At 45.4% G+C, this 26,077-nt stretch overlaps 1 protein-coding gene across 7 annotated transcripts in view; it reads right to left on the minus strand.

Moving 5' to 3' along the window:
• Positions 1–10,286: 10,286 nt before the first annotated feature.
• The window catches only part of C1H14orf39 (chromosome 1 C14orf39 homolog), an 88,507-nt gene continuing 72,716 nt past the window's right edge, over positions 10,287–26,077 (minus strand). For 5 of the 7 annotated variants that reach the window (XM_053257918.1, XM_053257910.1, XM_053257953.1 and 2 more), the window contains 3 exons: positions 25,388–25,520; positions 12,595–12,652; positions 10,287–10,942 (listed from right to left, as the gene is read on the minus strand). In XM_053257918.1, coding sequence (XP_053113893.1) covers positions 10,746–10,942; positions 12,595–12,652; positions 25,388–25,520 — 388 coding nt within the window. In that variant the 3' untranslated portion in view covers positions 10,287–10,745. Of the gene's footprint in view, positions 10,943–11,837; positions 12,153–12,594; positions 12,653–25,387; positions 25,521–26,077 lie in introns of those variants that run through there. The other 2 variants (XM_053257929.1, XM_053257905.1) reach the window with 2 other exon arrangements.

Genomic DNA, 26,077 nt, shown 5'->3' on the forward strand with positions numbered 1-26,077 from the left:
TTCTTAGTCAAAACGTTGGCCAGTGTTTACTCTATTGGTCTTATTTATTATGAATATTAAATATATTAAAGTAGAGTGTGCTGTCGAGTCAGTGTCAACTCCTGGCGACCACAGAACCCTGAGTTTTCTTTTGATAGCATGCAGGAGGGGTTTACCATTGCCTCCTCCCATGCAGTATGTATTGATGCCTTTCAGAATCTTCCTATATCACTGCTGCCCGATAGAGGTGTTTCCCATGGAAACATACCAGTGGAGGTTCGAACCAGCAACCTCTGGCTTTCTAGTCAAGACATTTCCCTGCTGTGCCATATTGTAGTGGCAACAATAATCCCGGCTCTCCAGGATAATTTGAGGCAATTTACAAGTGACACAATCATAATAATTAATGAAAATGACATGCTTCTAAAACTTCTTAAAGCAATAACTAGCAGTTCAAAATAGGCAAATCAGCTAAATACAGCACAGCAGCATTTAAAAAACGAAAGAACAGGTAAAGATCCAATTAAAATATGGCTAAAAATGGATTCAAGACCAGCAGCTGTAGCATTCAGCCAGTGGCGTAGCCAGAGGAAGGGCGGACTGTGTCCCTTCCTGTGAATGATTTCCATGTGCATGACATCACTCGCATAGAGGTGTGGCCACACACAAAGGGGGCGTGGCCTGGGCTCTGGAGGGCTTTGTGAGCTCTACTGAGCTCATTTCTAGCCAGTGTTTGCTGGCTGGCTGGCTGGGTTTCCCCCCGCTGGAAATGCAATCGGGAGGGCTGGGGCGGGCCCTCCGGTGATCAGGACATGCCCCCTTTGTGCATACATCACACACAAGGAGGGCACCCAACTGCTCAATGGTGGCTCCGCCCCTGAGTTCAACTATGCCATGCACATCTTGTTTGTTCAGCATTCTTTGCTACGTTTTGGACTAAGGTCACCCATAAATAGAGCCAGCTTTTGCCATTTTACATCAATCCTTGGAGATCCAACTTTGGTTCACTACAGCTGGACTTTGGTCCATCAGGCCACAACTCTTTCAGGGGTAGCAGTAGTTTAACCAGGGCTGTACTGGGGGCACTGAGAGGGTGGTGGAATCTATGTAGGGAAGGCGCCGGGTTTGAGCAGAATGGGTACTTAAGGGTGGGAATATTCACTGCTGCGGAGTGTGGTGGGGTGCACCCGTGCCCCGTGGGTGGGGCGCACCGGGAATATGCCCTGTTGTCCTGCGGGCCAGTCCGAGCCTGAGTCTAATGGGGTTAAATAGGCCTTTGTAGAAGTGGATCGTCATGTGGGGGCGATCCTAAAGTTTTAACTGACCTTATGAGAAACCTTAATCGGATCAACGAGAGAGAGATGCACACCCGGACACATCTACATTTTTGTTGTCATGTAGAAAGACAAGGCAATAACAATGACCATCATCTGTCACTCCCGATGTGAGACTCACAAAAGAGAGTGTAACATTTTTGAAGCCCTGGAACGAATCCTGAAGCCAGCAGCGGACCCTTGTCAAAACCATCACGGTAACCAGAACAGCAAGCCGCCGAAGACAGAAAACAGAAAGACAAAATCATTGCCTTCCTTTCTGCCAATACTTGCAAATGATCCAAACACTTGGCCCAGCCTTTGATGAATCTGCCTTATTCCAATGGTGTCCTTTCTGATAAGCCTCAACAGAAGGGGTAACGATGACCCTAAGAGCCCCTTTGGAAGCTTTCGCATGTCTTTTTTTTGGGGGGGGGAAGCAAAGAGACATGTAAATCGATAATATCTACTGTCACAAACCACACTGGATTCAACATGTAGCTGCCAGGGCAAAGTACACAAGCCATGGGCATAACCCATCCCCTCTCAAAAAAAGGTGCAGTGTTCTGCTGCAGGAAGAGGTGATAGAGCTGTTCAGGGGCAGGCCACATCCTTTGCATGCCTCCCTGATAACTAGGAAAAGAGGCAGCTTTTAAAAGTGGCGATTCTCTTTATTGAGCATGGGGAGAGCAACTGGCCCCATTCATCCCCAGCACAGCATCCCTCCAGTGGCTGTTGCTGGTGTCTACCTAATGTTTCTTTTTGGAGTGTGAGCCCTTTGGGGACAGGAAACCCTCTTATTTATTATTTATTTCTCCATGTAAACTGCTTTGGGAACTTTTGTCAAAAAGCAGTATATAAATTATTAATTTTAGTATTATGAGAAAAAGAGAAGGTCCCAGGTTCAATCCCTGGGATCTCCGGATAGGGCTGGGAATGACTCCTGCATCCTGCCTGAAATTTTGGAGAGCTGCCACCAGTCAGTGTAGGCAGTACGGAGCTACATGGACCAATGGCCTGATTCAGTGGAAGGCAGCCTCTCAGAGCTGTGGCCAAATGATCCCTAGAATGGGATTTGCCTTTTTCACAGCTGCCTCGCACTGAGTTGACACTTGCAACTAGCTGTGCCCACCATGACCAGACTCCTGCCTGCAACTTTGGAGAAGCCACTCACAGTCTGTGTAGACAACACTGAGCAAGATGGACCCAGGGTCTGACTCGGTAGAAGGCAGCTTCCTGTGTTCCTATGACTTCAGCCAAGTTTTGAGAACCCCTGAACGAACCTATTGATTGTACCTGATGAAGTGAACTGCAGTCCACCAAGTTTTCCGCTACAATACATAAGTTAATCTTTAAGATGCCATGAGTCTCTTAAAATATCCATAGAAGCAAACTCTTCAGAGAGAGGTGGGGTTAACAAGAGGATTTCTACTACTACTACTACTACTAATTTATTTAATAAATGTATTATTTATTTACTACTACTACTACTACTACTACTACTACTATTATTTATATACCGCTCTTCAACCAAAGTTCACAAAGCAGTTTACAAAGAAAAATAAATAATACATAAATATTATTTCTGCAGCCAGGCCTAACAAATCTCAGTCTGGGCCTGGCTGCTGTTGCCATAGTATCTTTGTAGCTCAGCTCCTGTGCCTTCTGCTCTCTGGAGCCTTGCTTTCCCCTGCTTTTGAAACTCCTCTGTGTCAGACTGCTCTCTGTGGCTTTATTCAGGAGTTCGCAAACTGGAGTCCCCATATGTTGTTGGATGGCAGTTCCCATTATCCCCAGTCACTGAGGCCTCAGCCACTGGAGAACCTAGTTTGATTCTGGTAGCTATGGGCCACCTCCAGCCTCAGAGGCAAGATGCAGAGTTGCAGGGGAGCAACAGCAGGAGAGAGGGCATGCCCTCACCTCTTGCCTTTGGGCTCCCCAGAGGCAGGCATGTGATGGGCCACTATGTGAAACAGGATGGTGGACTAGATAGGCCTTGGGCATTGGGCCTGATCCAACCGGACTCTTCTTATGTTCTTATGACAAACCCTGGCCTAACTTTATCTTCACCCTGTCCCTGTTCCAGTTTCCCACCCACGTTATGGCTGTTCTTCCCACGGAAGCCTCTCCAGACAGCAGGCTTTACTTTGAGTTCAAATTTGCCCCCCAAAACCAACACAAAGAGTGGATTTTTAAACCACGGACATAAATCGGACTATGCTCTAACGCACAATGAAAAACTCAAATCGTGTCTGACACTGGCGTGCTCCCCAATAGCTCACAGGGATGCCAAGGTAAATCTGGCCGATATGTGAACACACACCCTCCATTGTGAAGGAGAAGCGTCTTCCTGGGTGACGGTCTTGGGAGGATAGTTCTCAGTGTCTTCTTAACTCCCCTCTATCATTGTAGGTGCTGGGGCCGGCGATAAGGTCCTCTTCTTTCAAGGTCTTTTCCACTTATGGTCTGGTTGTGATGGAAACACAGGGGCAGAATCAGTCTGTGGGAGCAAACAGGTAGCAAAGAATGTTATTCGGGAGCAAGGATTTTGCTACACATTACATACTTATAGAAGTAAGGTAATTTATGTAAATAATGTAGTTAATGTCTCCTCCTACCTGGCTGCACTGATTTCTGCAGCTTGTTCTGGGGTGGAGGAGTGAGTAAATGCAGGTTCTTTAAGCAACGGAGGCCTTTTAAAATTAATTCAAGCTATAGGGCCATAATATACTATGACTGCATTGTCTGATGCTTTGCTGTACAGTGCCTTTCTGGTGGGTGCGGGAGTGAAAGGGGGAATGGGAAATATGGGGGGGGGCACCCACTACCCCTTGATACCCCTTGGAGTCATCCTTCTGCCAGAAGCTGGACACCAGGTACAGCTACACGTAATTCTCCTGATGAGATTTCTCATTATATTAAAGGCCTGGCAAAGGGAAATCAGAGCCAGTCAATAACTTTAAATGCCAGGAGATAGAGAGCTAGCCATTGGAAAGGATATCAGGTCTTGTGGTAGTGAGCATAATTTTTTTCCTTTGCTAAACAAGGTCCAGCTTGGTTTGCATTTGTTTAAAAACCACCAGAGATGGGGAGATTCTTATTTCATTTGGGAGTGTTCCAGAGCTTCAGGGCAACCCGAGAGAGGCCTGGTTTTGAGTCACCACCAAGCGAGCTGGGAGCAACTGCAACTGGACCTCCCTTGATTATCTTAATAGGTGGCGGGCTTCATGAAGAAGAAGGCACTCTCCTAAATACCCAGGGCCCAAGCCATTCAGGGCTTTGTAGGTAATAACCAGGACTTTGTATTTTGCCTGGCAGCCAATGTAGTTCTCTTAAAATAGGAGTAATGTAGTCTCTACGGGTGGCCCCAGAGACCAATCTGGCTGCCGCATTCTGCACCAGTTGCAGTTTCCAAACTATGGACAAAGGCAACCCAACATAGAGCACATTGCAGTAGTCAAGCCTGGATTTTACCAGCTATTTTAAGGTCATTTGTCTCAAGAAATGGACGTGGCTGGCATATCAGCCGAAGCTGATATATGTGAGTGCTGTACAGGGGACAGGGCCATGGATAGGTCCATAGCTCAGTGGAAGATAATCTGCATACTTGCGTGCAGAAGGCTGTAGGTTCACTCCCTGGCAGCACTCGGTATAAGGCAGCTTCTTATGTTGCTGTGTTCCTAAAGTATGGTTAATCTGGCTCTGTGTACAAGCCTTGAAGATTTTTCTAGGGCAAAGAGAAGGTCTCCATTTATGGAAGAGAATGCACAGTTGAGGGGGAAATGGAGAGAACCATCAGAAGTTACCTTTCCAAAGGTGAACTGTTGCCAGAGCTTGGGGAAAAAAAGAGCATCATCTTCACATCAAATCAAGCAAAGGTAAGAAGAGCGGCACGCCAAAAGGCAATTTCTCGGCAAGATGTTAACATGGGAACACAAAGTGATGTGTCTGGAAGCAGAACTGCTGAGCTGCAGACAACCTGGGTGTGAGTCAGAGAACATTAGGACAGGCCCTGTCCACCAGGAAGAGAGACTTGATTGCATGTGACTTGTGTCAACTCTGGAGATGTCAAGAGCTACAACACAGAAAAAGCCAAGGCAACAGAGAGCTTTCTAAATGAGCCGTTCAGCCCTGAAGGCAAGCAAGCTGGCAGCAACTCAATTTATCAGGGAAACAGTCAATGATCCAGGTATGTTTGCTGGAGTTTGAGCATCTGTTCCTTATTTATTGGCCAACATGACACACAGTTCTAACATCTCCATTAGAACTTGTTGCGCTGCTGCTGCAGGTCCAAAAGCAGTGGCGCTACTATAGAGAACCAGTGGTAGTGCTACCAGAATTACCGTATTTATTCCCATTGTTGCAAATAGGAAAATCTGTGGTAATGTTGGTAGTGCTACCACCAGGTCTCTACCAGGGCGCCACTGTTCCCAGGTCTGCAGCACTGGTGCCGCAAGTTCTAACGTGGACATTAGAAATGTGCATCATGTTGGCCAATAAATAATGAATGGATGCTCAAACTTCAATGACATTTTTAAAGAAATATGCACATGCCAACAGAATGCACAACCAACTGATACTTGATTGTAGAATTAGGGTTATATGTTGTTTTGGTTTTTTGAAGAAGCGGACTCTCTTTTTCTCTGGACTAACTCTAAATCTTGCAGCTGGCTGAGAATGAGGCATAGAAGATACACATAGAAGAGATGTGGTTCCAGGAGAAGCACACAAGGGCACTCAGTACTTGCATGGATTGAGAGCTGCTTCATACTTTACACGGCACAAGTAGGTGGTCATTTCTGCCAGGACATAAATAAATATGAAGAGGAGAAGCATATTCTCAATGACTAAGAGACATCTGGCACTCCAGCACACGCTGCCAATTACGTGGCTAGAGACGGACAATTCCCTTAACATTTCTATGCATTTTCCACAACAAACAGCCATATGCCAGCATGTCCACAGTGCTGCACCCAGCAAAGCGGTTCTTAGTTGCCCTTGAAGACGAGTTAACTATTCAAACACATCAAGCTCTAGGAGGGTTTTAAACCTCACTTTCAATACATAGTTTTCTAGCACTTGGTGAGATCCACTCCCCTGTCCTCTTTAACGCTATTTAAATGTTGCTCCCCCGCAACTGCCATTTGGAGGCATCCTGCCCCTGAGTCTGGAGGTCACCTATAGCCATCAAGACTTCCAGTTAGAATGGGAAGGGACCTTAAGCATGCTTTAAGATGACACTTTCTGGTTTAATCTGGCCCTTCCTCCCCCTCCCATTCCTGGACTCAGCACAAAGTATAAATAGCAGTGGCTGACATACTGCTCAGCAATACATTAGCCTAGTAACGTGGTGTTAATGCAATGTGCACAAATGCAAGAACCATGCAAATTACATCACACTACTACTACCACTACCACCACTATTTATATACCGCTTTTCAAATAATGTTTCCAAAGTGGTTCACATAGAAAAATAAATAAACAATTAAGATGGTTCCCTGTCCCCAAGGGGCTCACAGTCACACCAACATTAGCCATAGAAGGGATGCTGGCGTTGGATAAGACCAGTTGTTCTCCCCCTGCTAAATATAAGAGAATCATCATTTTAAGAGCTGTCTCTTTGCTCAATTAACAGGGATATAAGGATCCTTAAAGATGACAAGATTAAGTTCATTATTTCCAATGGACTTACTTTTGTGTAATGCAATTTGTGCAATACTTGCACAGCTTGCATGCACGGCATGTTACTAGGTGTTAGATTGATTGATCAGATAATCAAGAGTCACGTACATTGTCAGTGGTGTATGAATGAAGTAACATCTTTTTTTAGATAAAGCCCTTTGGGGACAGGGAGCTATTTTATTAAGTAATTTATATCTATGTAAACCACTTTGAGAACTTGTGTTGAAAAAGCGGTATATAAATATTTGCCATATTTATATTTGTGTTTATTGTGTAGGATGTCAGCTAGTTCTATGAGCTCAGTAGGCTCTTCACAGGCCTCTGGACCCTGATCTTTCCTGGCCCTGCTGACCTATTGGCCACATTCAAAGAGTTTGAAGTGTTTAGGGTTCTTAGTGTGCAGGGGAGGGTTCTTTCTGCAAGGGTCACAGGGGGAAAATATCAGGTGCATGTGCAGAATGTGAATGTAGCCCATTTGGATTCTGACCAGAATGTTCTCTGTAAGCTGAATGCCACTGCCTACCTGCCCTCCCCTCTCTCTAAGCCACGAATGTAGAACCCAGTCACTTCCTCTTAGCTCGTTAGTGTCTTTGGGAATCTTAATGACTTGCTCCATTGCAGCGAAAGACACTCATTTTTATTTGATGCCATTGGCTGAAAGGGATTAGTCAACTCTTGCTTATTCATGCAAACAGCCTAATAGTAGGCTGGATAATAACCATATAATACAGAGAGTCCACAGTGCACATTCCAATCTACTGCAGTAAGTAGCATTTATGTCTTTGAAATACTTCAATATATTAATACAATCATACGTAGTACTTGCTGCCTGGTGATATAATCCTTTCCCACTCCAGCTACACTTTGTAGGCTCCTATTGTTTGGCTCTTGAATTTTCCAAAGGCAAAAGAAAGCCAAATGCTACACATTTATTGCATAAGGAAGGAAAATATTGTGCAAATTACATATTGCATGTGAGTTCAATGTTGTTATTTATTCATATAAATCGAATAAATAAATAAATAATAAAAATAAATACACCACTGCCAATGTACGTGGCACTTTGATTCTCTATCAATAAATCCAACATTCTTATTGATAATCGTTATTAGACTCTAGGTAGGAGCATCATTAGGGAGTGGCCCATGGGGACCAGGCCCCCAATGAATGGCTCAGAGCCCCGAATCTCATCAGCCACTTCCCTCCTCCATGACCTCTTCCAGAAAGGAAGTGCAGCAGTGAAGGCACCAGCACAGAGCACAGGAGAGAGCTCTGAGCCTCACCTAGCTCTCTACTGCTGCTTCTGCCTTTATATAGGTGCTTCATTGTAATATTAGAGACCTTTTAAAAATGTATGTGATTATTCTTGAAAGGGAATGACTGAGTTTAATTATCAAAAGGGGGCTGTGGGCCTGGGCCCTGGATCTTTTAAGTACCTAGCCACGGCCCTGGTAGAAGTGCCACTTCTATCCTTTGTCCACCTGCTTTTGACATCAGAAAAAGAGGCAGCAAGTTATTCAAGGCAGTTTTTAAACTTAAACAACATTAATTGCTCATGCGATGCATAATTCATTATGCAAATGACAGCCATTATTTCCAATGGCCATCAATTACGCAACTGTGTGCAATTTTTGCATTTAGTACAACAGCCCTCTTGTACAACTGAGCAAATGTTAACGTTGCAATGCACACTTGATGTTGTGCAATATGTCAGCCAAGAGATGCATTCATACATCTGTATTGTCATAGTTTGACCTATAATAGTCAGTACAAATAGATGAATGTAAATGAAACAGTCCCATCACAGCCCGGAAATGTCAGCAGGGTCTACCAGAATCTTTCATTGAGTCCAGCAAGTGGAGAGAATCTGAACAAGGTGGGGTGGAATCACTCCAGGTTCTGGCACATTAGAAGTACCACACAAAACTTGGAACCAGGACTGCTGGAACATACTTATAAACATACACTGACTGATTGATTGATTGATTGATTGATTGATTAAGTGCCGTCAAGTCGGTGCTGACTCTTAGTGACCACATAGATAGATTCTCTCCAGGATTATTTGTCTTCAACTTAGCCTTTAAAGTCTCTCAGTGGCACGTTCATGGCTCTTGTAATCAGGTCTATCCACCTTGCTGCTGGTCATCCTCTTCTTCCCTTTCCTTCAATAAATAAATGCAAATACAAATACAAAAAAAAAAAACACCTTCCCCCAGCATTATGGACTTCTCAGGGGAGCTGGGTCTTCGCATAATATTTCCGAAGTATGATAGTTTGAGCCTGGTCATTTGTGCCTCAAGTGAAAATTCTGGATTGATTTGTTCTAGGATGCATTTGTTTGTTTCCCTGGCTGTCCATGGTATCCTCAAAAGTCTACTCCAGCACCAAAGTTCAAAAGTGTCAATACTTTTTCAGTCTTGTTTCTTCAAAGTCCAGCTTTCGCATGCATAGAGTGTCACGGGGAAAACCACTGTACAAACGATTCTAATCTTTGTAGGTATAGACACATCAAGCATCTAAACAAACATACATATATGCCTGATTATCAGATGCTGGGCATATAACAACAGGGAACTGCCACTTCTCATGTTTTGGTGGTGGTGTGAGCTTCTCAAAAGTATTCAACAGGCCGCTCTTAGAGATGGACTACTTGATGAGATACATCGTTTGATCCAGCAGTACAGTTGTTCTGTTCTGATGTTATTCTTCAGTACCATCCAAGCAAGATTCAGTTTTCCATCTCAGTTATAAAATAATGGAACAATGTAACAGTTGAGGGGAAAGAAGAATGGGATTCATAGAGTATAGGTGGGCTGGGCATAAGGAAGGGGAGTAGTGGTTCGTGACAGTCTGTGGTGAGGAGGGCAAGGCTCTCTAGTGGAGCCTCTACAGGCTCCTTCCATTGTGAGAGCCACTGCCCTGACTCAGACCAATTGGGAGGGTGATTAGCATATGGGTCAGCCAGCAGATTTATCAACCAGCCATAATTTTACTATTCCAACCAGGAAAATTATGTTTCCACAGGTAATTGGTGGCAATTGTCCAACTGTGAATATTAACAACTGTTTGCTGAAAATTATAATTAGTATTCTTGCATATCCACATTGTGGTTTCCTAGACCTGGAAGTGTATGAAATAACATGCTAAAAGTAATAATAATGAAACAACTACATACATACTATGTAGTTATTTTACACATAAAATACATCCTAACTGTTATTTTAAATACAAATGGCTTCCCCCCCAACCCCCGAGAAGCCTATTTGTGTGCCCATAGGAACTCCTATTTGGCCCATGAAAAAATGTGAAGAGTTTCATATTATGATACATTTTTATTTAAAAATAAACCATTTTACAGGGAAATCCAAAATCAATAAAACCAACTATTATCACTATGACTGGTATTCTGTGGCTGTTACAAATCAGAATGGCTTTGCCAAAATTGCCCATGCTTAAATGTTTCAGGTATAGTTATGCAACCAACAGTTCCATTTCTTAATAAATAGCACCCAACCTGTTAAATAAGCTAGTCTGAAATGAAGCTACATGTGCTATGTAAAGTAAACGTTTATTGACAGTTTTAATAAATTAAATCTATGAACTCCAACCTTCGGATTCATTTTAAACGGATAGATGCAAAAATCTCACCACTGGAATGAAAATATGTATGCTCTCTTTTTCTTTCATTGTCTTACTTCTTTTAGGTAGGAAGCTGAAATGGTTAGTCCAGGCTAAGCAGCTACAAAATTTAAACTCAGTTAAAGAATATATTCAAAAAAGAGAAAAGGTTTTTCTGCTTTGTACAGAAGATTGAAAGCCTTCTACAGAGGCAGGCTCAGGCTGGGATGATCCAAAAGCAAATGGAAAACTGAAGTCATCTTTCCCATCTTGAAAAGCTTGGCCAGAAGAGCAGGATGGAAATGAAAACGCAAATGAATCCTCAGTGTCCATTTTCCCAAATAAACCTCCTTGAAGGGAATAAGGTTTTGAATTAAAGTTTGACTTAAATATAAACTCAAATAATTGTGTTTATAGAAGTGGGTGGCTGAGAATTGTACAACGTTCTTGATTTTAATGTCAGGTTATTTGCTGACGTGATGCACAGCATTACGCCTCTGCAACACTGCATTTTGGGGCTACTGCAGAGTCAGAATGCAGCCCTGACACTGGACAGAATGGGTGGTTGCACTAGCAGCACTTCCAATGCTTTCCCCATTTGTGAAAATGGGGACAACTGCAAAAGCACTGCTAGCCCAACTGCCCATTCTGACCAGCATCAGGGCTGACTCCGCAGCAGTCCTTGGGTGCAGCAATGCAGAGGTGAAATGCTGTATTTTATTAATGCTGCATTAATTGTATTGATCTTAGTAACTGTTGTCATTAATTATACTTTGTTATAACCCATCTACTTGAGTCTGCCTGTTCATTCAGGTCAGTCAAGTGGGGCTGAGGGTTATCTTGTGTGTCCCAGTTGCTATCCAAGGTACAGTTGGTGTGAGCACATGAGAGGGCCTTCTCTGTGGTTATGCCAAGGGTCTGGGATTTTTTGCCCAGAGAGATCAGGGAGGGAGCCCTGGTGATTCTCCAGCATTACCCAAAGCCCTTTTTGTTCCATCAGGCATATGACCTGATTATCTGTTTTTATTTTACTGCTACTAGTTTTTGTTAATGGGCCACCTGCTGATGCTTGATTATTGTGTTGGTTTATTGTTTGTCTTTTTGGTATCATTTTTATATTATTTTATTTTTGTAAGCTACTTGGACATTTGTAAAAATAAGGTATAAATGCCTGAATCGAACAATCATGATATTATAATAGATCATATGGAGAAATGACACAATATATTACCAATTCTATGCCTGTGCCGTCATTCAGCTTTATAGTGATGGGGAAGATTTGAGGGAGGCCTAGGCCTCATTTAGAACAACTGCTGGGGAGGGTGGTGGACCTCTCTTAATAAAGGAGAAAGAGAAAAAGCCCAGGGAAGTCAAAACAGAAGGACCAATCCAGAGGACTGGGTGGGAACTACACTCACAGCCACCAGCAGAAGAGAGACAAGCTTTGTTCTGTTTGTTTGTTCTGTCCCAGAACTGCCCTGACGAAGCAGCTAGCTGAGAAGCTGCTGAGGAAATGGGAGACCACAGTCTGGAACCTGGAGACAGCAGGAAGATCCCTGCCTGTGAGTAATAAGATAGGGTCCAGTTCAATTAGATGCGTGAGGGAAGTTATTTTCCTTTACTCTATTGCTTGAATCTGAGTTCCCTGGTTAATGAAAACAACTATCTCTTACAAACTGCTTTATGAAGAGACTGGGGATGGGCACAAAATACGATTCATATTTCCAAACCATGGGAAAGGAATGCTCTCTAGGGTAAGGCAGGGCTTGCTGGGGCGGGTGGCACGCTGGTGAGCGGTGACAGGAGTGCTGCTGTTAAAAGAAAGGCACTAATCCTCTCCTGGAGCACTTACGACTGCAGCCGCTACTCATTGACTGCAGGAGAAAGGGACAGAGGGTGGGCGAAAGGCTCCTTTCCTCAGCCCTGCCTTCCTCCAAATGAGGCAGATGGGCCGATTTCAGGCTTCTGTGCATGCACATTTCTTTTCATTATGAAAGCTTACCGATATCTTTGTGTGGAGAAGCAGGATTTACATTTCCAGCAGAATAGTTTGCATCTGTCTGAAACAGAATAGTCATTATAATGAATGAATCAGAAAATGATGCAATAAATTAGAAAATGGAGCATTTAAAAACACCATGTATTAATTCTCCACATACTACAAGATAAAAATGGTTGTGCAGCAGTATTGCCACGTTAGAGTCCCACAGTGGTGCTGCAGGCCTGACACCACCAATGGTACACTGCAGGACACACAAGCCTGTATTTTTATTATTTGGTACATTATAAAATGTTGTAAATGGGCACTAAGTAAATATGGTGTACTGTGCATCTTCAGGACACAACTCATGGTTGAGTGGAAGTTTGAACCCATGTCTCTCAAGACCAGGGATGGGCAAACCTGCCCTCCAGCTGTTGTACAACTCCCATAATCCCCAGCAGGGGGTAGGAAGCTGGGTAGAGGCCCTGGGACAGGCTGAAGCCATGTTTTTCTTCCCTCCGTGCCACTGCAGTGGCATTTCTTCCCCCATGCTGCTGCCTTGCTCCACTGTGCTCCCTCCCTGTTGCGGAGACCAGGCGCACTCGTATGCTGGCGACACTCTTCCCCACTGCATCTTCCTGGCCAGCTAGGAAGAAACGTGTGGCGGCTCCCTTGCGCTCTCCAACATGAAGCATGCACTTGCTTCTCCCTCCTTCCTCCCACTCCCCAGTGGGATGATTCTTTTTTCTCCAAGCATCCAGCCAAGCAAGTGCTTCATGAGCTGGAGAGAGTGAGGTGTCTGCGTTGCTGCATGTTCCTTGGTCAGGAAGATGCAGGGGCAGAGAGCGCGCCTGGCCTCCATGGTGAAGTGTGATGAGGGGAAGAATGTGGCAGAGACAAGGTGGTGGTGTGGTGGAGAAATGCTGCCACTGCAACGCTGGAGAGAAACACGGATGATGGAGCAGGATGGCGAGGGGCACCCTGGGGGAGATCGAGGGGGAGCCTTGGCAGCCTGCCCCTGGTCCCCCAGCCCAGGGATGTTTGTCCTTCCTTGCTCCACTGTCCCTATGCACCTGATCCCCAGTCACAATTTATTGTGGCACTGGCTGGGGATGATGGGACCTGTAGTTCAACAGCTGGGCGCTTTCCAGGTTACCTGCTACAACAGTGTCACAACGTATTTGCTAAGTGTGCTTCCGTACTTCCTGTATCGTGACACCACAGTGGCTTTGCTGACAGCAAGGTGCCGTTCACATTTCCGATGCCTTCTTTCAGATTTTATCTCTGTGTTACAGTGCTATAGCGTTATATGTGCGTTGCAAAAAAACAGGTGCATTTTCTCATTTTAGGATGGTTACAACGTTGTTTTGGTGGTGTGAGTGGTGTGGTGTTCAGTCTGTGCAGATGATTTATCAATATAAAGCCCCTTTTGCTTTAGAAATAATTTTTTTTTTAAAAAAAAAATTGTGCTGGGGTTGTGTTCTTCCATGAGCAGGACTGACTGCTGCAGCAGCTGCGGTGGGGTGTTGGCCGTGCTGAGCTGCTCCCCCAAGCCCGTTGCCACTGCGCCCACCCTTGTTGCTGCCCATGCAGCCACTTTTGCCCCCCCCCCCTCAGGATCCCCTCAGGATAAAGCGGCCCCGCGCAGGCTACAGCAAATTCCCCAAATTCCTCTTATGTTTTACCTGATTTGCTTTACTTCAGAAGAAATCAGTGGACCAAATTACATATCACAGAAGACATGGGGCTGCTGCTGCTTGAAACAACATCCCTTTTCATGTTTGCTTTCTTGCGCCATACCATGTAGTTTCTTTTATCCCTTGATGTTTTTATGTTGTGCATTTCCTCCACTCCTTCTCTATATTATTGATAGGGTAGGAAAATGCACAATGACCAACATCTCTACTAATGCTGTGGAGGCAGTGGCTAACATGATCCACAGCCCTCCATTGCCAGAAGGAGGGCTGTGAGTCCATCCACAAGGCTTATATCTGCTGGCTTCTTTCTGACGGGGGAAGGGAGGGGGAAGGGATTTTTGCATCTCTTCTCTCCCTTGCAAAGCCCTTTCCAGTTGCAGAAATTTGTTTAGCACCCAGGAACAGATTTATACAGACTGAAAGGGCTTTTGGAGGGGGAGAGGAGACATGTGAAAATCATTCCCCTTGCATGCCCATTTCCCTATGGAAAGAAACCTTCAGTGCAGCAGGGACTCTAAAGGCTTCTTGCAGACCCACAGCCTTCTGCAGCCCTCCTTCCAGGGACATAGGGCTGTGGATCATATCACCCCCTGCATGCAAAGTGCTACTGCTGCCATGCTTGGTAATCCAAAGCCCCATTGCACAAATGGAGGAGCGGTTTTTGCTGATATTTTCCTCCCACAGAAGTTGTGCAACTCTCAGGGACACATTTATGACTATTAAAGAGCACTTCTGGGGGAAGGGGAAGATAAGCAAAAATGCCCCCTGCCCATGCAGCAGGACTCTGGATTGCTAAAGACTGTGAAGACACTTTGCACGCAACACGTCTACACCATTGGTGGGGATGTCAGCCAATGTGACTGTATCACATCACAGGGTAAAAGACAGTGCATGTTAAAAAGAAAGGGAAGACTGTAACACAAGGATGCCGTTTAGACAGGTTGCTTACCCGTAACTTATGATCTGGAGGTGAGCCGTTATCAGTCGTGAGAAATGGGTTACTGCGCCTGCGCAGGGATCTCTTGGATGGATTAATTAGCTCCTCTTTGGCACCCCTCCCTGCTGTGCACGTGCTCTGTGCCTTCATTTTCTCAGCAGTTGGGCGCTATTTTGTCTCAGTTTCTTGACGATCCGTCTGATGATAGACAATCCACACGTCGTGGGATTCAGTGACCAAGTAGGTAAGTCAGTCTTGTTCTTAAAATGCTGCAGCAGGGAGGTACGGGTGGGTCTCATGACTGACAATGGATCAACTCCAGGTCATAAGTTACAGGTAAGCAACCTGTCTATCTGGAAATGATCCGTTGTCATCATGAGAAATGGGTGACTAGCCAGCTTTACCTCCATGGTGGAGGATGCAGCCATTTCACCTACTATTGAAGGATTCTCTTCAGTACTCCAAAGTTGGCCTCCGCCGCCATATGTAAGTCTACGGCATAGTACTTAATGAAAGGTAAGTGTGTAGACCATGTGGCAGCCGTACATATGTCCTTAAAGCGGAGACCATATAAATGTGCAGGGGTAGTAGCATACGCTCTCATGGAGTGTGCCTTTATCAGCTTGGGAGGTTGTTGATTCTGTAACTTGTACGTTAAGAAAATGAGCTCCACTAACAAGCGAGACAGCCTCTGTCTAGACACAGAGAGGCCCTTATTCTTGCCTTTGAATAAGACGAAGAGCATTTTAGTTCATCTAATAAGTTCTGTTCCTTTTAGGTAATACAGAAGGCATCTTCTCACATCTAGAGAATGCAGTGCTTTCTCTAATCATGATTCTGGCTCTTGAAAAAAGGATGGAAGAACGATGTTCTGATGCAAGTGGGAGTCAGTTACCACCTTTGGTAAGAAGGCTGGGTCAGTACGCATAACAACTTTATTAAAATCAAATTGTGTATACGGCGCATCCGCCCTTAAGGCAGTTAGCTCGCTTACACACTGGGCAGCAGTGATAGTGATCAGGAAGACGTTCTTGAGCATCAAGTAACATAGGCTTGCTTCACAAAGCGGCTCAAAGGGGGTTTCCATCAAGGAGACCAAGACTAGAGATAGACTCCATTGTTCAGCTGGGTGTCTTATAGTGGGGTAAAGGTTATTAATGCCCCGCAAGAACTTCTTGCACATTGGGCACAAGAAGGCAGAATGATCTTGCCAGCCGTTATGCTTTAACCTAATAGTGGCCAGGTGGACCCGTAGAGACACATTAGCTAGGCCCACTTCTTTCAGGCTGGTTAAATACAACAGGACCTGACTAGTAGAGGCCATGTTCCCGTGCATAAATAGCGAAGCACTTCCATTTACTCGCGTAACTCCTTCTGGCGGAGTTCAAAACGATATTTTTTAATAGCCAACCTTCCACGCCGTGAGCTGTAACGTCCAAAGGGATGGATGTAATATTTTTCTGCCATCTCTTGACAGTAGATTGGGCTTCAGCAAGAGATGGCAATAGTTGTTCCCCATCAGTCTTAGTAGTGATGGAAATCATGGTTGGTGAGGCCACCATGGTGCCACCAGAATAGCCCGTGCATTGTCCTGTATCAGTTTGCCCACTACTCTGTTGATCAGGGGTTGAGGGGAAAACATACAGAGAAGGCTTTTCCCCAGTAGGGATGTGCCTGGTCCGGAGCAGTCCGGACCGGCACTGAAGGGGGGCTTTCTTTTAGGGCGGGGAGGGCTTACTTACCCCTCCCGCCTCTTTGCCCCCTCCAGCGCCCGTATTTTACTGTGTAATTGGGGCGCTGGAAACCAGCCGCCCCTGCCGCCCCCCCCCCGCGAGCGGATTAGGGCCAAAAGTAAACTACTGCCGCCGTCGCCCGCTCTCCCTCCCTCCCAGCCGCCCGCCCGAGTCCTCACCACATGTTTTTCCAAAAAAGAGAGGAGCTCGCGAACAGAGCTCCTCTCTCGGCAAAGTCTCGGCTCCAACTGGGGCCTTGGGCGCGCGCACGCCGCAAAGGACAACTGGGAGTTCCGCCGTAGGCCCAGTCTACCAGGCCTCTTCCCCTGCCGGCGGGTAGACCGGGCCTCCGGCGGAACTCCCAGTTGTCCTTTGCGGCGCGCGCGCGCCCAAGGCCCCAGTTGGAGCTGAGACTTTGCCGAGAGAGGAGCTCTGTTCGCGAGCTCCTCTCTTTTTTGGAAAAACATGTGGCGAGGACTCGGGCGGGCGGCTGGGAGGGAGGGAGAGCGGGCGACGGTGGCAGTAGTTTACTTTTGGCCCTAATCCGCTCGCGGGGGGGGGGCGGCGGGGGCGGCTGGTTTCCAGCGCCCCAATTACACAGTAAAATACGGGCGCTGGAGGGGGCAAAGAGGCGGGAGGAGTAAGTAAGCCCTCCCCACCCTTAAAGGTAGACCCCCCACCCGGACCCGGACCGGCCAGGTCCGAACCGGTCCGGACAGTTCGGAGGCCTTTAGAATGGCCTCCAGACCGGTTCGGACACACCCCTATTCCCCAGTGGTGCTGAAAAGGATCCTTGTCCCAACGCCCACTCTGGAACAAAATCGCAGAAATGTCTTGTTTGTGGCCGAAGAAAACACGTCCACCTGAGGAACGCCCCATCTTTTTATCAAGCGGTCTAGGCACGGTTGTTTCAGTTCCCACTTGTGATGTTGCTGGTTTCTGAAAGTCCTGCTGAGGTTGTCCGCCAAGACATTTTCCAGTCCCTTGATGTGGATAGCAACTAGGAAAACATTCCTGGATATGCACCATTTCCACAACTGGGTGCTCAGAGTACACAGGGAGTGCAACACTATGCCGCCTTATTGGTTTACATAGGCGATCACCGTAGTATTGTCCATTAGTAACTGCACAATTGTGTCTTGAATTAAGGGAGCAAAAGACTTGAGCAACAGGTAAGCTGCCATCAATTCCAAGAAATTTATGTGCATACGTTGTTGTATTGTCCACAGACCCAGCATTTGATGGGTCCCGCAATGGGCTCCCCAACCCAACAGGTTGGTGTTCGTCATGACACACAGCGTTGGAGTCAGGGAGTCAAAAGCAACCCCGCTCAGAAGGTTCCCTCTCATTTTCCACGTCAGGGACTTTAGAACTTGTGGAGGGATGTCTAGCAGCATCCCTTGACTGTCAATGTTCAGGCGGAACGATCGTAGGTACCATAGCTGAAGAGGGCGCATACGCAATCGAGTATGGAGAACCGTGGCTTTGCATGAAGCCATTAAACCCAGCAGTCTCTGGATCTGATCGGCTCGTTGCTAGGAGTGATCTTTGAAGCGGCGTATAAGGGCACAGATTTGCTGGTACCTGTTGAGAGGTAAATAGGCCCATTTTATTTGAGTATCCAACACAGCCCCTATGAAGTCTATCGATCTGGCTGGCTGAAGTTTGAACTTGGCCCAATTGACTTGAACTCACAAGTCCTTCAGTAGTCATAGGGTGAATTGGATCTGAGAGTCCAATTTCGATTTGTCACTGTGTACCAGAAGCTAATCGTCTAGGTACGGAAAAACAGTGATCTCTCATGTTCGTAAATAAGCTATGATCACTGACATACACTTAGTGAAGACTCTCGGTGCTGTTGATAAGCCAAAGGGCAGAACTCTGTATTGGAATGCTAAATTTCCTATTGCAAATCTCAAGAACTTGCAATGGTTGTCCTGAATTTCAATAGGAAAATATACATCCTTGAGATCTAATGTGGCAAGCCATTCCTCCTTGGCTAGGAACAGAAGAATTCTCTGCAATGTTGTCATATGAAACTTTCGTGTATCCACATATTGATTCAGGTTGTGGAGATCCATAATAGCTCAGAGTCCTCCGTCCTTCTTGGGGACGAGGAAATAGTGTGAGTAGAATCCTTTCAGTCAGTCTGTCCACTGCACCGGTACTATAGCACCTTTTCCCAACAGGGCATGCACTTCTTGGCACAGGGCCGGGGTCGGTGGGGTAGTCTTTACGCCCTTGAAACTTGGCAAAGTTATGAACTCGATGGTGTAACCACTGGTCAGATGTTATCTGGTGCCATGCTGAGGCATGACTGACCAGTCTGATGATGTTGGGTGGCAAACAAGTTGGTATTGAAGGCATGCCATTGATGGTCAGTGCATTGGTGTTTAAGGCTTCAGCCGGCAATGATGGTGCAAGCAGTGGACAGTCTCCGAGATCAAAGAGAATGTTTGGTACTGTCCTTGCCAGTACGAGGTCCTTGGTTTTTATTTTCATTTTATTTCATTCATCTATGGATTCGCTAAAAAGGCCCTTTCCATTGAATGGAAGATGTTCAATTTGATCTTTCATATCATTATTCAGTGTTGTAGATCATAACCAGGCATGGCACCTGAGGAAGAACGCAGTAGTCATTGTTCTAGACTCAGTCTCCACCAAGTGTTTGAAGGTGCTTAATTGTTGTCTGGTGAGGTCACCTGATTTATTAAGCATTTCATCAAACCTCTTAACCAAATCCTCTGTCTTCAATGTGGTAAGGTCTTTGCGGAAGGACTCCCAATAACAATAATTACAGTGGGCCATGCATAGTTTGCTATGCAAATAGAAAGGATGGCCATAAAGTAAACGCGGCACCCAAGGACATCGAGTCTCCTACCATCTTTGTCAGAAGGGGTAGTATGACGTTGGCCAGACTTAGAAGACATGCAATCTATAACTAAGGAATTTGGGACAGGATGCTTCAATAAATAGGCATTATCTTCATTTATCTCTTTATGAGATAAAGAGTCTCTAAAGGTTTTGACGTGGGAGTGGATGTTTGCAACACGTCCCACACAGTTTTAGCTGCTTTAGTAATAACCAGCAGCATCGGCAGAGCAATTAGTTGTGTAGACTGTAAAGCTGCCATCATTTTATAAACGGGGTCTTCGAGGTCGGTAACAGGGCGCTTGACCTCTAGACCCAGCATTTCCGCCATTTGCTGAATCCTCTTCGTGTACGATTTCAGTTCTTCATTTGGAGAAGTGGAGGGCTTCGGTGGAACATTCAAAGGGGAATTGGAAGGATTCTGTGGGATATCATTGTCGCCTTCCGTGTCCATTTTGGAGGACTCCGAAGAATCATATGAGTCATCATCATCGAGGTAAGTGGTTCTGCTGGGCAGGAGGGCAGAAGCGGATCTGGGACCAGTCTAAGGGGTGCAACAGGAAACTGAGGTGGAGGCAGGTGGAAACGCTGTGGAGGCAGGCCATGGGCACATCAAATGGCACTGGCATAGTTTGAACACACTGGCTCAGAACCACTGGAGGTCCAGATGGCTTAGGAGGAAAGGCACCAAAGGTTGTACCGGGGGTACTCATTGTGGAACAGTTGGTTCCACAGCTGGTTGACGCGGAAGGAGGCCCTGAAGCATGAGTTGAATCTTCCACAATTGGAACTCTGCCCAATCTAGTAGGGGTGTGCACGGAACCGCACAGCTGCGGTCCAGCACTGTGGAGGAGGTTCATTTAAGGGCAGGGAGGGTTTACTTACCCCTCCCGCCACTTTGCCCCCTCCAGCGCTCGTATTTACTGTAGAAGTTGGGGCGGCAGGATACCTCCCTGCTGCCCCTTGCCCCTCCACAATGCAAAAGGCTCCGGCAAGCCTTTTGCGCACGCGCACGTCACGCGCGAGCTTCATGTCTCCCCGATGCTGGAGGCCCGGTCTACCCAGCCTCGGTCCCTGCCGGTGGGTAGACCGGGCCTCCGGCGGTCAGAGGCCCGGTCTACCCAGCCTCATCCCGGTAGGTAGACCGGGCCTCCGGCCGCCGGAGGCCCAGTCTACCCGCTGGCAGAGACCGAAGCCGGGTAGACCGGGCCTCCGGCGTCAGGGAGACGTGAAGCTCGCGCGCGATGTGCGCGTGTGCAAAGGCTTGCCGGAGCCTTTTGCATTGCGGAGGGGCAAGGGGCTGCAGGGAGGTATCCTGCTGCCCCAATTTCTACAGTAAATACGAGCGCTGGAGGGGGCAAAGCGGTGGGAGGGGTAAGTAAACCCTCCCCGCCCTTAAAGGAACCCCCTCCACCCGGACCGAACCGGCCAGGTCCGAACCGGTCCGGAGGCCTTTACAATGGCCTCTGGACCGGTCCGGACCCATCCCTACAATCTAGTTGCACCGCTGGTGAAATGTTATGACGAAAACTTCATGCATGGATGGGGTCTTTTTGAGGCACATTTTGTGGAGGGGGAACAAACATAGGTGTTGGTTTCCATGGTGAAGCATGAGCAGGTGGAACTAGCATCAGCACCCGGAAAAATGAAGACCTTGCTCCTATTTGGAAAGGAGACATTGAAGGGGTCTTCGGAGGCACATCCTCTTCCCTGACAACTTAGGTATCCAAACCCCCAGGTTAGGAACCCCAAAACATAGAACCCGAAGGGGTACTCGTGGAGGAATCCAATGCACTCAACAGGGATTTCATGGTCCCCTGATCCAAAAGGGCATCATCACTGGTATCGAACAGTAATAACAGCAATTTCAGAGGCATTCTCGCCAGAGAAAGCGGCAATGATTTGTACGATTGCGGCATAACAGTAGCCCTCTGAGAGGTCGGTAGAGCACAATGAAAAGTGCCAACTTCGGTATCGAAGGTAGACATCAAAGAAGTCGAGGGGGCAATCAATGTGAATGGCACCAGAAAAATCGGCATCGACATCGATGTCGATGCAAAGCCTGCTGTTGGTACTGATGGAAGAGTCGATGTCACCATGTGTGTCGATGCCGGCGGTGGGACGAATGGTCCAGAGGGCGTTACAATAGGTGACGGCATCGACGGGTCCAACAATGGTAGAGGTGGTCGATATTGGACCATTGATGGCGAAGGGGTCCTCGACCTCGATGAGTGAGTAGACTTCGACTTGTGTTTTTTCGGAGGCGGTGAATCACTGTCAGACATAACACGATGTCATTTACGCTTCTTATGCCCAGGGTCGGTAGACTTGGGCTTTTTGAAGACAATCTATTCAAGATCATCCTTCAGGATTTGAGACTGTGTGTGCACAGACCCTGGGGCAGACACCGAGAAGGTGCCCGTCAGTGTCGGTTTCAATCCCGAGATCGATGTTGATTCCAGCAGGTGCAGCGCTTCTCCATACAGCGTCTCCATACAGCGAGGTGCAATGAGAGAATCTTTAAAGTCTGCTTTGAAAAGGATCTACAAATCCTACAAGAAGTTGGAACATGTTCATCCAAACAGAGCAAATAGAGATCATGTTCATCAGTTGAGGGTAGTTTAGCCCTGCACTGAGAACAACGTTTAAATGTAGTTTTTTTCCTCTCAGCCATGACTTTCCCAACAGCAAAGCCATGGAAACATAACTGTCAAGTCCAAAATCCAAAGAATAGTCAACTCAGTCCGAAGTCCAAAACACTGAAATCTGTCTGAAGTAACTGTAATAATCAAGTCCAAAATCCAAAAACTGAAGAATAGTCAAGTCACTGTCCAAAATCTAAAACTCTGAAAATCTGACCGAAGTAACACTTCCTTTTCTATAAACTGAGGAGCAATAAACTAGAGGACTCAACGCATCAGCGATCGAAAAGACAAAATGGCGCCTGACTGCTGAGAAAAGGAAAAGACGGAGCACGTGTATGGCAGGGAGGGGTGCCAAAAAGGAGCCAATTAATCCATGCAAGAAATCCCTGAGCAGGCTCAGTAACCCATTTCTCATGATGACAACAGATCACTTCCAGATTAAATAGCTGCCTGATAGCTTTCATAATACGGAGGTTGGTCCTCAAGAAATCTGTTTAATCTCCTCCTCCCCAAATAAATTTTCTGGACTTATCAAAACTATGGAGAATCCTATTACATTTTGTTTTGAATTTAATTTTAGATGAAATTTTGGTGGCAAATTTATCCCTGGCACAATTATTTGAACTTCACAGCCTGGACTGACCAGACTATCCACATGCAAATACTTCATTGGAAAGTGTTTGTGAAGAATTCATTTTCTTCTGGGATAGAATTAAAAGACACAAATAAAATAAAACCTACCTGTGCTTCTACAGGAAATGACAAGAAAATACAGTAGAAACCATCTAATAATCCTCACATCAAGATCTGCCTAATTAAAATCCATTTTAAGAATACAACTGAAATTATTACAACCCATTGATTTCATGTTGACAGTATTTTTCCTAATTAATAGCCCCCCCCCCAGTTTTTAAATATTATAACAAAGCAATGACAACAAAAAGGTGGGGATATGAAGGGGGAAACCCAGAAACAAATGGACAAGGGGGGGAGGAAATGGGAGAATAAAGGGGTTAACACAGTTATTGATTTGAAAAAACAGAGGAAATTACACAAATAACTCTAAATAGAGTTATTTAAAGATGTACATATCAGCGGTATAAAAATATGACAGATAGATAGACAGATAGATAGACCTTCCAAATCCTAGTATGGGAGTTCTCTTTTGGCATATGATGGGTAGGTTGTCAGTTCAAAATTTGCCAGATTAGAGAGGTCTTCTGTCCACTGATAAACTAAGGTCCTAAAATGATCTTTCCAACACTGTAAAATAATATTCTTGGTAACAAATAGAGCATCAATAACGTCCACTACGCTAATGACACCACTCTAATAGCTGAGAATGTGGATTATCTGCAAGCTCTAGTAATGAAAGTCAAGGAGCACAGTGGAAAAAATGGGACTACAACTAAATGTAAAAAAGACTAGACTAATGACAACGGGTACAGCAATCAGCCTCAGAACTGACAATGAAGACATTAAGTGGTGGATAGCTTCTGTCTTTTAGGATCGACCATCAACAGTAAAGGATCCAGCAGTCAAGAAATACACCACAGACTAGCACTTGGTAGGGTTGCAATGAAGGCCTTGGGAAAGATATTTAGATGCCATGATGTGTCTATAACTACAAAACATCGTTCGGACAGTGTTTTTCCCCATGACGCTCTATGGATGTGAAAGCTGGATTTTGAAGAAGCACGACAGAAAAAGTATTGATGCTTTTGAATTTTGGTGCTAGAGAAGACTTTTGAGGTTACCATGGACTGCCAGGAAGAAGAAAAAAGGATCATAGAACAAATCAATCCAGAATTTTCACTCGAGGCACAAATGACCAGGTTCAAACTATCATACTTTGGACATATTATGTAGAGACCCAGCTCCCTTGAGAAGTCCATAATGCTGGGGAAAGTTGAAAGAAAGAGAAGAAGAGGATGACCAGCAACAAGGTGGATGGACTCGATTACGACAGCAACGAATGCATCACTGATAGACCTTAAAGGCCAAGTTGAAGAAAGATAATCCTGGAGAGAATGTATCTATGTGGTCACTAAGAGTCGACACCGACTTGACAGCACTTAATCAATCAATCAACAAATAATTCACAGGAAAGTCATGATCTGCTATCGCAGGAGAGGTTTCAGACATGTAGTAAATAACCAAGAAGGATTGTTTTGTCACAAAATTAAAAACTGGAATTCAAAAATAGATCAATCACATCTTGGTCAATCACGTCTTCCCAAAAGGGAGCTATTACATTGCAACTCCACATCATATGAATTAGTGAGCCCTCAGCAACACCACAGCACCAACATAAGGGAGAAGCAGTGATATGTTTACAGAATAAGCATTCAGGTGACCAACAGGTATGAAATACCAATTTTTGCTGGATAAGCTTCAATTTAAGATCTAGGGTAGAAGATAGAGGCTTTACAAAAGAAAGCTCAAGAGTGGACTATGCTGGAGGGTTGGGAAGATTGTGTTTTAATTTAAAGACCTGACTAAGCAAGTATGTTCTATGATATTGTAGGATATCTGGAAAACATTTTTTAAAAAAACCTCTAGGATTGGTAATTGTAATTTATGAAGGGAAAATCTGGGATTGTCTTTATGCCAAATAAACTGGTGGAAAGGTTTGAGAAAGCTGCAAAAGGAGCTTTTATGAATGCCTTAGTACTTAATTTCTGTTTGGCAAATTTTGAAATTACAATTATGAAATAAGGAGAGAAGAGGATGGATCCTCAGAGACATCAGTTCGGCCTTGGACCAATTAATGGAATAGCCAGAGAGCTGGCCAATCTTCGGAATTAAAGAAACCAAAGCAGGGATAGAATTAGCAGGATCCTCTATAAAAAGGAGAGTGTCATCAACATATAGAGCTATTTTAATAATATTTTGTACTCTAATCTATTCATGTTGACAGCTTAATGTTACCTGAACTGGTGAACTTTCAGCTCCAAATTCAGTAGAATCAAAGAAATTAAATCCTGGTGACTTTGTAGCAAAGCCCATAAGAAACGAAAAAGCAGGTGACTTGGACACTGATCCTTCACTTTCTGTCTGAAGTCTGATGTCATGAAACAAACAAACAAACAAACAAACAGACAGACAGAGAAAGCAAAGGGAAGAGAATGCAACATTTTAAGCTTAGCATGGAAATCCATGGATTTATATTCAGATATTCCAGTCTTACCAAATCTAGTACAATATCATTGAATCAGTGGAACATAGGAAGCTGCCATGGCCATTTGGAAAGAGGAACATAAGAAGCTGCTTTCTACTGAGTCAGATCATTGGTCCATCTAGCTCAGTGATTCTCAAACTTGGGTCCTCAGGTGTTATTGGACTTCAACTCCCATAATCCCCAACCAAAGGCCACTGAGGCTGGGGATTATGAGAGCTGAAGTCCAATAACACCTGAGGACCCAAGTTTGAGAATCACTGATCTAGCTCATTATTGTCTACCCAGACTGGCAGCAGCCTCTCCAAGGTTACAGGCAGGAGTCTCTCCCAGCCCTATATGGAGATATCAGGGACGAGGGGAATATCTTGCAGTGCTCACATGTACTCCCATTCAAATGCAAACTTCTCCTACAGCAGAATTGCTTAGCGAAGGGGGCTATT

The sequence above is a fragment of the Hemicordylus capensis genome, chromosome 1 (genome assembly GCF_027244095.1).
Source record: "Hemicordylus capensis ecotype Gifberg chromosome 1, rHemCap1.1.pri, whole genome shotgun sequence".
Classification (NCBI taxonomy): Eukaryota; Metazoa; Chordata; class Lepidosauria; order Squamata; family Cordylidae; genus Hemicordylus; species Hemicordylus capensis.